Source organism: Salmo trutta, chromosome 17 (assembly GCF_901001165.1).
Source record: "Salmo trutta chromosome 17, fSalTru1.1, whole genome shotgun sequence".
In the NCBI taxonomy this organism is placed as follows: Eukaryota; Metazoa; Chordata; class Actinopteri; order Salmoniformes; family Salmonidae; genus Salmo; species Salmo trutta.
This window is the reverse complement of record NC_042973.1, coordinates 30,469,184-30,482,494: the sequence shown is the minus strand read 5'-3', so window position 1 is coordinate 30,482,494 and position 13,311 is coordinate 30,469,184. Positions and strand designations below refer to the sequence as shown.

Here is a 13,311-nt window from a genome sequence, read left to right as displayed (position 1 = left end):
ACTAAAAGCAGCTTTACCCATCTCTGTGGAGAACAAAGGGGCCTCCAGTGTTATCCAAGCCTGTGACCGGGTTTGGTCATTTTGTAAGTCTAAATTCAATTAATGATGATACAGTTGAAGTCGGAAGTTTACATACACCTTAGCCAAATATATTTAAACTCAGTTTTTCACAATTCCTGACATTTAATCCTTGTAAAAATTCCCTGTCTTAGGTCAGTTAGGATCACCACTTTATTTTAAGAATGTGAAATGTCAGAATAGTAGAGAGAATGATTTATTTTAGCGTTTATTTCTTTAATCACATTCCCAGTGGGTCAGAAGTTTACAAACACTCAATTAGTATTTGGTAGCATTGCCTTTAAATTGTTTAACTTGGGTCAAACGTTTCGGGTAGCCTTCCACAAGCTTCCCACAATAAGTTGGGTGAATTTTGGCCAATTCCTCCTGACAGAGCTGGTCTAACTGAGTCAGGTTTGTAGGCCTCCTTGCTCGCACATGCTTTTTCAGTTCTGCCTACACATTTTCTATAGGATTGAGGTCAGGGCTTTGTGATGGTCACTCCAATACCTTGACTTTGTTGTCCTTAAGCCATTTTGCCACAACTTTGGAAGTATGCTTGGGGTCATTGTCCATTTGGAAGACCCATTTGCGACCAAGCTTTAACTTCCTGACTGATGTCTTGATGTTGCTTCAATATATCCACATAATTTTCCTCCCTCATGATGCCATCTATTTTGTGAAGTCCACCAGTCCCTCCTGCAGCAAAGCACCCCCACAGCATGATGCTGCCCCCCCCTGTGCTTCACGGTTGGGATGGTTTTCTTCGGCTTGCAAGCGTCCCCCTTTTTCTTTCAAACATAACGATGGTCATTATGGCCAAACAGTTCTATTTTTGTTTCGTCAGACCAGAGGACAATTCTCCAAAAAGTACGATCTTTGTCCCCATGTGCAGTTGCAAACCGTAGTCTGTATTTTTTTTATGGAGGTTTTGGAGTAGTGGCTTCTTCCTTGCTGAGCGTCCTTTCAGGTTATGTCGATACAGGACTCGTTTTACTGTGGATACAGATACTTTTATACCTGTTTCCTCCAGCATCTTCACAAGGTCCTTTGCTGTTGTTCTGGGATTGATTTGCACTTTTCGCACCAAAGTATGTTCATCTCTTGGAGACAGAACGCGTCTCCTTCCTGAGTTTTTTTTCTGAGGTCTTGTCTGATTTCTTTTGATTTTCCCATGATGTCAAGCAAAGAGGCACTGAGTTTGAAGGTAGGCCTTGAAATACATCCACAGGTACAACTCCAAATGACTCAAATGATGTCAGTTGGCCAATCAGAAGCTTCTAAAGCCATGACATAATTTTCTGGAATTTTCCAAGCTGATTAAAGGCACAGTCAATTTAGTGTATGTAAACTTCTGACCCACTGAAATTGTGATACAGTGAATTATATGTGAAATAATCTGTCAAACAATTGTTGAAAAAATTACTAGTATCAATTAAAAGTATCAATTAAAAGTATCATCAGCATATAAGTGAACATTTAAATTCTGACAAGTTAGAGGCAATTAATTTATGAATATAGAGAAAAGAAGGGGGGCCTATACTGAGCCTTGAGGTACTCCTCTACGGAGTCCAGAAGTTGTGATTTGTGTCCTTCTCTAGTCATAAGATATGTATGGATCCAGTTTAGTCAATTGTTAGTAAAACCAATGTTTTAAAGTTTGCCTAGTAAGATCCCATTGGGAATCAATGTTGTTTCCACATAATTTCAACACAAACATTCCATGTGATGACGTTGAATCAACGTGATAAACTGATTGGATTTGCAAAAAGTCATCAACGTAAGGGTGTTTTGTCTTTTTCACCCAACTTAACCTAAATCCATGGTGAATTTTTTTTGAGTTCACATTAGTTGACAACTCAACCAAATGCAAATCAAACCTAGACATTGAACTGACATCTGTGACCACTGGGACAGAATAATCAACTAAATCAAATGCATTTGATTAATCAATAAAAATGGCACCAGTTAGTTTTCGTTGGTCAGATGATATATATTTTAGTGTCACTAATGCTGTAGGAGTAGAATTGTTGGGTCTAAAGCCAGATTGAAAGGGTGAAATTTACTTCTAGGTACTGATATATTTGGTAATGTATTAATTTCTCAAAGACAATTACTGATTACTGATATAGGTCTATAGATATGTGAGCCTAAGGAAGAGGGGTCAGTTGGGTACATTTCCATACAAAAGGTATTTCCCCAGTTGTTAAAGACATGTAGAATAGATCGGCTAGACTAGAGGATACATTATAACATTAGCAGCACACTTTATAAATATGGGTTCCAGTCCATCCAGGCCAGATCCTTTCTTGATATTAATTTAATTGAGGAGAGGCAGTATATCAGTTGGTTTAATCTTTATAAAGTTACATTTCTGATTTGCGGTGTTGATCTCCTGGTTCCAAGTGTCCAGGCTGTATCACATCCGGCCGTGATTGGGAGTGCCATAGGGAGGCACACAATTGGCCCAGCGTCGTCCGGGTTTGGCCGGGGTAGGCCATCATTGTAAATAAGAATTTGTTCTTAACTGACTTGCCTAGCTAAATAAAGGTTAAATAAAAATACATGAAAAAAAGACCTACAGAGCATTGGGAAAGTATTCAGACCCCTTTTACCACATTTTGTTACTTTACAGCCTTATTCTGAGATGGATGAAATTATTTTTTTCTTCTCTTCAATCTATACACAATACCCCATAATGACAAAGTGAAAATATGTTTTTAGAAATGTTTGCAAATGTATAAAAAAAACCTTAAATATCACATTTACGGAAGTATTCAGACCCTTTACTTTGTTGGAGCACCTTTGGCAGCGATTACAGCCTCAAATCTTCACGGGTATGACGCTACAAACTTGGCATGCCTATATTTGGGGAGTTTCTCCCATTCTTCACTGCAGAAGCTCTCAAGCACCGTCAGGTTGGATGGGGAGTGTCGCTGCACAGCTATTTTCAGGTCTCTCCAGAGATGTTAGATCGGGTTTAAGTCTGGGCTCTGGCTGGGCACTCAAGGACATTCAAAGACTTGTCCTGAAGCCTCTCCTGCATTGTCTTGGCTGTGTGCTTAAGGTCATTGTCCTTTTGGAAGGTGAACCTTCGCCCCAGTCTGAGGTCCTGAGTGCTCTGGAGCAGGTTTTCATCAAGGATGTCTCTGTACTTTGCTCCGTTCATTTTTCCATCTATCCTGACTAGTCACCCAGTCCCTGCCACTGAAAAACATCCCCACAGCATGATGCTGCCACCACCATGCTTAACTGTAGAGATGGTGTCAGATTTCCTCCAGAAGTAATGCTTGGCATTCAGGCCAAAGAGTTCAATCTTGGGTTCATCAGAGCAGAGAATCTTGTTTCTCATGATCTGAGAGTCCTTTAGGTGCCTTTTGGCAAACTCCAAGCAGGCTGTCATGTGCCTTTTTACTGAGGAGTGGCTTCCACCTGGCCAGATTGGTGGAGGAACTCTAGAGCTATGTCAGCGTGACCATCGGGTTCTTGGTCACCTCCCTGACCAAGGCCCTTCGCCCTCGATTGCTCAGTTTGGCCGGACAGCCAGCTCTAGGAAGAGTCTTGGTGGTTCCAAAATTCTTCCATTTAAGAATGATGGAGGCCACTGTGTTCTTGGGGACCTTCAATGCTGCAGAACCTTTTTGGTACCTTTCCACAGATCTGTGCCTCAACATAATGCTGTCTCGGAGCTCTTTGTTTTTCCTTTGGAATTATGGGTCATTGTGTGTAGATTGATGACAAATGTTTTATTTCATCAATTTTAGAATAAGGCTGTAACGTCACAAAATGTGGAAAAAGGGAAGGGGTCTGAATTTTTCGAAGGCACTGTAGCATTAATGGAATTATGGGTGGAATTATTATTTGAGGTAACAGATGAGCTAATAGGTGAGAAATAGTGATTAAAAACATAAGCTATATCTGCTGGCTCATGAATGTCCTGGAGGATTAGTTGCTGAATGGGTTGATTATTTAACCTATTTTAAAAGGTAATACAGTATGTGTATTAACAAAACTGCTGTGCTAATTTTTTAATTCTTTATAAGACTATCCATGTAGAACAAGGCTTTTGCATTTCTAATTTTAGTTTTACTGGCGTTTCTTAATTTTCTATAGGATTCCCAATCAGTCTGATCTTTGGTTCTATGGTACTTGGCCCAGGCTTCATCTCTTTCTCTGAACAGATGCATAAAGCTAACACATGGAATAGTTTTAACATGGCCATACCATGGATCATTTAACTATTTGATTAGGAATTTTAGGACCCCTTTAGGTATATTTTTGGGGGTATATAATATTTTCCTTGACCTTTACTACTATAGCCTATAGAAACGCATTGAATAAGACATTCATAAATACCGAAAAATAATAAAGTTCTGAAGTGTCTGTCCTATATCTGTCCTATATTTTTGTTGCCACAAAACTACCTCCATTCTTCCATTAATTTGTATGCGTTCCCTTCAGACGAGTCCTGTGACACTTGTGGGTGTCATAGAGCAAATCGGAGAACACCATTGTGTTCGTGAGAGTCTCATCTTTCTATAATAGTTTGTAGGCCAAACCGTTCAGACGCTACAGACCTTTTCGTGATAAGACCAAATTTCGGGATGTCTCAAGGTCTGACAAACACCACTGTAGCTCGGCCACTTTCCAACGCAGATGCAGATGGCCGACATAGGCGGAAGCAGATTGCAATGCAACCCATGCAAAAAAAGAAAATCATTAGTTTAAACTGACGGATTTTGATGGGGATTTTTTTATTATGTTACTTAGATTGACACATGGGTGTGTCAATAGACTTAAGGAGTTGTTGTATTAAGGGACATTTACTTGACCCTCTCCTTGTACTGTAAAAACAATTGCACTCCCTCCGCCACATAAAATTAACTACAAATAATGTTCAAGACCAAAATAATAATAACTGTAGGGAACCTGTGTTTATATACGTGGATATCTACTTTCCACTTCAGCATGCTGAAGTGGCACAGTAGAGGCCAAGCAGGGCTACGGGCCAGAAGGTTGAGGGTTCGCTGACCACCACCGATGAGCTCACTCTCCCTGCCTGTTTCACTACACTACGATCAGAGCTGGCTGCAGAGAATGATCAGCTAAGGGCAATCAGATTTTCAACATTATGATGCTAGATTTACCATCGGAGAGGAATCAGTGTTCTTTAGGCGTTCCTGAATAACTGGGCATGCTTGGAGCATATGTAGCCACATTATTAAAGGACGACTTGGGAGAATGATGATCCACAACAGACAGTGCATCTCAGTATCAGAAATAAGAATACAGCCAGACTGGCCTGCTACTGTGCCTTTCTAAACCTTATAAACTGCAGAGAGTAGGCCCACAACTGATCCAAGTGGAATGAAACATTCAAATCACAGCCCTTTTGCTCCAATATTCAAATGAGATTTTCACTGCAGCCTAGAGTACAATGTTGTACTCCCTTGAAAATAATAATGCAATTGTTCATTGCATTGTGGTGCTTTAGGCTAGTTTAGGTAGGATAATTGTATTGTCCCTAAACAAGATCAATAGGGGAGCTTTTTGAGCTGTGTGGTATGATTGCTAGTTAGCCTATTGCAGATCTGGACGAACAATCCACCAACCGCTATTGTCACTATGAATGGTGGATAGAGGGCAGGAGAGACATTGCAGTTGACTTTTTTTTCTATCCTAGCTAAAGTGACTGCACCTCAAACTGTGGCCCCTCAGGGCAGCTGCCAAGAAGCTGTGGGACTTGAGTGCCTCCATGGTTGGTCTGGCATGATGGACCTGATTACCACCAGGACTGGCCTAGCCTTTAGAATGAAACTATACACAGCAGTCAACACATATTACAATCTGATGATGATGAACTCTGTAAGTGAAATGCATTCAAAAATCATTGCATTTGGTAAGAAACTGTTGAATGACAAGTGCTTTAGAGACATTTATTTAGAATATACAGCAAACTACATACAAAAATACTATGCATCAAAATATGTTAATGTTTAAACAGAAGGAATATCTCACAGTTAAGTTACATGGCAGCTGTATTAACTTTTACTTCAGTTGCCATAAGTGTAAATTATATTCTAGGGGAACAACAACCACTAAAGTCTGTATTTACGTTTGTAGTGTCCAGATATTAAACTCAGCAAAAAAAGTGAGACGCCTAAGACAGCACTACAGGGAGACAGGACTGACAGCTGATCGTCCTCACAGTGGCAGACCACGTGTAACGACACCTGCACAGGATCGGTACATCCGAACATCACACCTGCGGGACAGGTACAGGAGGGCAACAACAACTGCCTGAGTTACACCAGGAACGCACAATCCCTCCATCAGTGCTCAGACTGTCCGCAATAGGCTGAGAGAGGCTGGACTGAGGGCTTGTAGGCCTGTCCTCACCAGACATCACCGGCAATAACGTCGCATATGGGCACAAACCCACCGTTGCTGGACCAGACTAGACTGGCTAAAAGTGCTCTTCACTGACGAGTCGCTGTTTTGTCTCACCATGGGTGATGTTCGGATTCGGGTTTATCGTCGAAGGAATGAGTGTTACACCGAGGCCTGTACTCTGGAGCGGGATCGATTTGGAGGTGGAGGGTTCGTCATGGTCTGGGGCGGTGTGTAACAGCATCATCGGACTGAACTTGTTGTCATTGCAGGCAATCTCAACACTGTGCGTTACAGGGAAGACATCCTCCTCCCTCATGTGGTACCCTTCCTGCAGGCTCATCCTGACATGACCCTCCAGCATGACAATGCCACCAGCCATACTGCTCGTTCTGTGTGTGATTTCCTGCAAGACAGGAATGCTCAGTTGGTAGAGCATGGTGTTTGCAACGCCAGGGTTGTGGGTTCGATTCCCACGGGGGGCCAGCACAGAAAAAAATGTATGAAATTGTATGAAATGTATGCATTCACTACTGTAAGTCGCACTGGATAAGAGTGTCTGCTAAATGACGTAAATGTAAAATGTCAGTGTTCTGCCATGGCCAGCGAAGAGCACGGATCTCAATCCCATTGAGCACATCTGGCACCTGTTGAATCGGATGGTGAGGGCCAGGGCCATTCCCCCCAGAAATGTCTGGGAACTTGCAGGTGCCTTGGTGGAAGAGTGGGGTAACATCTCACAGCAAGAACTGGCAAATCTGGTGTAGTCCATGAGGAGGAGATGCACTGCAGTACTTAATGCAGCTGGTGGCCACACCAGATACTGACTGTTACTTTAGATTTTGACACCCCCCCCCCTTTGTTCAGGGACACATGTCTGTGGAACTTGTTCAGTTTATGTCTGTTGTTGAATCTTGTTATGTTTACACATGTTAAGTTTGCTGAAAATGAACGCAGTTGACAGTGAGAGGACGTTTCTTTTTTTGCTGAGTTTATGTTTTGTCATGGAACTGATGTATGAAAATACATGCCCTGCTATATCTACAAAACATTTGGAGAAACAACATTTATTTTTCTCTTGGGCAATTTAGAATTTATGATAATGAAGTGCTGATTTCCATAATCTCTTTAATTGTACTTAAGGCATATAAGTCATAGGATTTGTATGTTTTCTGAGCCTTTCATATTGGGCAGGAAACCAACGGCACTAAAACAAAACACCTTTTGGTTGCATTGGGACTTATAAATAACTTTTTGATCCACCTTCTTTTCCGATAATTTGTCTTGAAGGCACTGTATACAAGTTTACCACAAAACAATCAAACTCCCTTTCATACTAGAGCTACAACATACAAAACATAACAACACATTTTTTTTGTATTTCTAGTAAGCCCATCTGCATTTTGAATGAATAACATAATTCTACACAACCAGCTGGCTTGTTGGCTACACATGTACCTCCTACTGTATGTGTCCTTAGGATTGCACATCTAAAGGACTTGATTGGCCAACAAGTAATTATTATTCATATGTGTCATGGTTGTCGTCTGTTAAGGAGGACCAAAACGCAGCAGGTATGTGCAGGCTCATCTTGATGTTTATTTGCTTTCAAACTGAACGTACAAAAATAACAAAACACGAACGATCAAAAAACAGTCTGGTAAGGCACAAGGCTAAACACAGAACAATCACCCACAAATAACAAACACACCCTAATATATGGGACTCTCAATCAAAGGCAGATAGACAACACCTGCCTTCAACTGAGAGTCCCAACCCCAATTAACCAAACATAGAAACAGACATACTAGACTAAACATAGAATACCTGAAAACCAAACAGTGCCCAAAAACCCCGGAATACTTAAACCAAATGCCCCTTCAACAAAACACACCACCCCGAACCACATAAAACGAATACCCTCTGCCACGTCCTGACCAAACTACAATACTAATTAACCCTTATACTGGCCAGGACGTGACAATATGGTTACATTCAAATCGTTTTTGTGATTTTTAAATGTCTAGAAATGTAATGCTTTTGAATCTCTCAGACGTCAGTTGTTACCTTGAGATGTTGCTAGTGTCTAACCTGTAATGTTGAATAGGTGGTGCTGATATTCTAAGAGCATTCATAACATTTACAACTGTATAAGCAAGTTATATTCTTGTTACACTGGTTTTCTAAGAGGAAAGGTTGAAATAAAAATAAAAATCTACAAAATCAGGACATTTCCTTTAGAAAAGTAACATTTTTTTTATGTGGTGAACATTGCTACATCTACAAACAATGAGTCCCACTACAGCTCCTCAAAAGCAGAGAGTTGTTTCATTTGCTCCACTTGCATAGAGTGCCTCCTTACAAGTTTCTTCTTTGACTTGAGCTGGCCTCTATTTGGTGAGTTTGCTGCTACTGGAGCTATTGATCTGAAACCTGAGGCAAGAGGAGACGAGGGCTTGCTGCTGGTTCCAATGTCAGGTATAGGAGGGTTGGGGTTGAAGTTCAGGGGGGGTAGATGGCCAGGCCGGGTATGGGAAATGTAGTCCAGCAGCAGGGTCCCTGAGCCTCGCCTCTCCAGGAGGCCTGGTGCGCACCGTCGTGCTGTGCTGAGAGATGACGTGCTGTTGTTGATGTCTAGGGACTCCCTGGAGTTGGTCAGCATGGCTAATGGAGACCCGTTGAGTTTCTTCCTTTCTAGAGGAACCTTAGGAGAGTCCAGCATGCCACAGTCTGAGTACAGCTGGGAGTCTGAGTCATAGTGGTCAGTGCCCAGCCATCTCCTGTAGACCGTGTCTCTCAAACTGTCTGGCCCACTGTTACTGCTACTGTCCTGCTCTGCAGGGACGGTGCTACGCCGGGCTAGGGGCTGGTGCTGCTGACACAGACTCCTCTCATATGCCGATTTGGAAGTTGGAGGGACAGATAATGAGGACGAAATTTGTGGAAACAACACATCCTTGCCATCCACACTGTTTTGTCGAGACAGAGTCGATCTCTTGGACAGAGAAAGTCCATTGATGCCTGTGACAACGTCCTCATCAGAGGTGGTTCTCTTACTCTCCTCGTGGGCCGCAGCTGTAGCGAGGACGGAGGGAGCGATCAGCCCCCAGGGCTCTGACTGCAGACGCTTCAGCTGGGGTAAACGAGCACGCTTGGGGTTGGCTGGTCGCCGTGTGGGAGAAGTCGGCCCATTGGGAAGCTTTGCTGCTGTGCTGAACGATGTTTTCAACTTTGTCTGGAAACTGAAGATAGTGTTGTGCTGCTCGGCTGAGTTGGGTGAGGAGGAGGTGTTGAGCTCAATGTCAGAGGGAGTGGTGCAGAATGCAGGGGAGCCCTTATCCTCTAGCTCTGGGGAAGGGGGGGCATTCAGGTACTGCTTGGTGGTTTTGGTGCCAGAGGGTGACTTGTCTGTGGTGATAATGATGACCTCTTTGCCCTTGGCTTTACATGCGTCTAGGAGACCCTTTAGGGTCTCCTTATCGTCTGCGTTAATGGCATAGACCAGAGCAGAGGCCCCACTCCTGTCTTCCAGACTTGGGTCTGCCCCATTGGTCAACAGGTGGGACACCACCTCATGTCCCGCCCTCTGGCTGCAGGCGTGCATCAGGGCTGTCCGGCCTGCTTTATCCTGGATGTTGGGATCAGCCTTGTTATCCAGTAGGTACTTAACCAGCTTTGCCTTACTGACGCTCTGCGGGTCATTGTGTTTGGACATGCAGGCCACCATGAGCGGTGTCTCTCCTTGCTCGTTGCTCTCATTGATATAGGCACCCCCATCCAGCAGGACCCTGGTGAGCCGCAGGCGTCGGAGCCACACCGCCTTCAGGAGAGAGTTCGCGTCTGTCCGCAGCTCTAGTATGTCTGCCATCATCGCCAAGACAACCACAGATAGTGCCCTCCCTCAGTGGTGAAAGGCAGTCACAACCTGCAGCCCTTCAAACAAAGCATAGATTATTTTGCATGATATTTTGCTTAATATATAGGTCGGCTTACTGATTCATCCATCTAGTATTATCACCAACACACAAGCACAATGGATACTTTCCAAGCCTCTCCTAAGACTACCACCAGGAGGCAGTCTGTGTGCTAAAAATCTATTTTATTAAGACATGAACAGGTATGGAAATTGTGGAAGGAACTTTATACCTATTTAGGTAGTTTTATTGTCAAAACAGTAAACTGTGCTAGTGGCAATGAAAAATATATACTTTTGTGAATAGGGGCCTAAACTTGTGTATCTTCTGTAAGCTTCCATATCCCTGTGTAAAACATCAATTCGATGGAAGAATGTACATTATAGCCTATATGTAATCAAGCCATTTATCTTGAATGTATTGCTTGTTAGATGTAGATGGGCAATAGCCTAGTATTCAATATTGTAATGTTATTTTGTTAATGTTGCTCTGTAATTGACCAATTACCAGATCCAAGCCTATAAATTAATTAGTTGAACTTTTCGATCATAAAAGACCAATAATAAATAACATGACATATTGAGATAATCATATGGTTGTAGAAAAAAAACATCGTCACCATAAGCGTTAATCATCCTAGAAGAGTTGAGTCGGGTCACATGTTTTCAGCAAAAACATCTATGTAATGTTCAGATTATTTTTTCGTACTCGATTCAACGACAACTAAGATGTCTTCTTCGGGTAGGCTACCTAACGTGCATTATCTGTTGAATAGATTCCCATTAGACTGGGCTATACCGCGTCGCTGTCCATTGGCCTCATTTTGGATAACTTGTGTTAGAGACGCGCATCTGTTAGAAAACGTTTCACTACAACATTCCTAATCTGTTGTACAATTTAGGCGACTTTTTTTACAGGCATATAGTTCTTACTATGATTCCTTTATGTCGTTAAAATAACAGCAAACTTGTTATCAACACAAGTAACCTGAAGGACCACAATTTAAAGTGTTATTTTGACTCCTCACATAACCATGGACTCCTCACATTTTAATATTCTCATTAGCTAAACTATCTTCCATTATCGAATTATAGTATACTAGTCTACTCAAAAGTGTGTGGGCTTTAAAATGTTGGTATGAAGCCTTGGATATTGGACATCACATGAATAGTATATTAATATGTAGACTACGTTTTTTTGTGTGAAAATAACCTGCATTAATCCACATATTCTTATGTTCAAGATGTCAAGAAGGTGTAAGTGTCGTTCCACCACTTATCTTACCTGATGCAGGCTTGTCATGTTCAAAGGTGTCCCAATGTTTTGTCATTAGCGACCCTGAAACATAATGGGGGAAAAAATGAAACTACAAGGTTCTTCTTTATAGTCCCTGAATTTATTCGGAGCTTCTCAAATACTGTCCTCGTTTAGGTTCAGAGCTCTGGCAGCATAGCGCATCATGCTCCTCGCTTTTGTTATGGAAACGCACTAAATCAATCCATTAGGCGGCATTCCTTTCACTGCGCATTCAATAACCACAACCTCAAGATACTGAGGTTGTAAATAACTTGTTTTTTTTTGCCTGGTGAATGAAACGTGCATTTTCTTGACGTCAGAGTCGACAAAAATAAAGATTGCGTCTGGTGAGAACCTCTGTCATGCATCACACAAACAATCCAGTTCTACCTTCCAATAAAATGGAAAGGTTCACAGTTTTATAACACATGTTTATATATAATGACAAAACATTTTTTATAGATTAGCTTATGTCCCACTCCCACAACATAGGGAGAATCAAGATTCAGTATATACAAAAAGTATAATTGAATATTTTTGAACACTGGAAGTTATACAGTTTCATGTGATCATTCATATTAACATCACAGATGTTGAGCCAGGGAAGGTGGCTGTCACTTGTCTGCCCTATGACAGAAGTGGTATACTTGTGCTGATGTCATCTCAGGGTGTCCACATGTCCAAGACATCAAAATTGTAAATTGGTTGCAATATTTAGCCCTCCTGAACACAAAAACAAATACACTCATGTTTATTTCTTGAATACACATTGCAGATGTTTTTTTACATTTTTGTCTTGGATTTATTATATTGCAAAAAAAAATAATGGGTAAATCATCATCTTGAAAACAGGACATGTTTACAGCACAATTAAAGGGGCCTCAACTTGTTCCAGCCATCACAGCCATACTGCCTAATAGGGACATTTCTATTTATAGGTTGCTATGAGACAGCAGAGAAGCAGTTCCTGATGAGAGCTATGGAGTTCTCAGCTTTGCAAGGAACAGGTAATCAGAACAATAACATTGCACCAAGAAACAGGAGGGCTCTTATGTCCTTTACCCAAATGTATTTGTTGATGTTTTCCATTTGCACAAAGAATCCCAAAGCCCATTGATCATTAGCCCTTATGACCCCTGCATTTTTCCTTATAGGGGACAGATTTATCACCACTCTGATGTTGCAGGACTTTAACAGTCAAGGATGTCAGTGATTTCCCCCCCCCCCCCTAGTGATTGCTTGACAGACTCCTGGGAAATGTTGTTATTTACCAGGGAGGCACATGGGAGAGGTGGTTTATGGAACAGCAGGGAGTCACCTACTTCCATGCTTGTGTTCATCCCAGGAACTGATAGAAAGTCATTATGGCTGTCTGGCTATTCTGTGTAGAAACAGTCCACATGATTCTTGGTACAGACACCACTTAAACAGGAGAGGTAATCCAAGGAAAGGGCATTGCCTAGATGTAGATCTCTGAGAGGTAAAATATAATGGAGTAAAGGTGTTCTGATGAGTGTTGTCAAGCAACAAAAAGGGATCTTTGTTGGTGGGTGTAAGCAGAGAGGCTGTAATATACCATGATAATTAGAATAATGTAGATGCTGAAATAAGACAGTCTGTATCATTTTGAGGTGAGGGGATAGTCAATCCACAC

At 41.9% G+C, this 13,311-nt stretch overlaps 1 protein-coding gene across 1 annotated transcript; it reads right to left on the bottom strand.

Moving 5' to 3' along the window:
* Positions 1–8,402: 8,402 nt before the first annotated feature.
* Positions 8,403–12,030, bottom strand: LOC115152012 (ankyrin repeat domain-containing protein 34C-like). The gene is made up of 2 exons (XM_029696446.1): positions 11,646–12,030; positions 8,403–10,380 (listed from the first exon to the last, which is right to left on the bottom strand). Exon 2 carries the CDS (start codon positions 10,316–10,318, stop codon positions 8,747–8,749), a length of 1,572 nt encoding a protein of 523 aa, XP_029552306.1. The 5' UTR covers positions 10,319–10,380; positions 11,646–12,030; the 3' UTR covers positions 8,403–8,746.
* Positions 12,031–13,311: the final 1,281 nt, after the last annotated feature.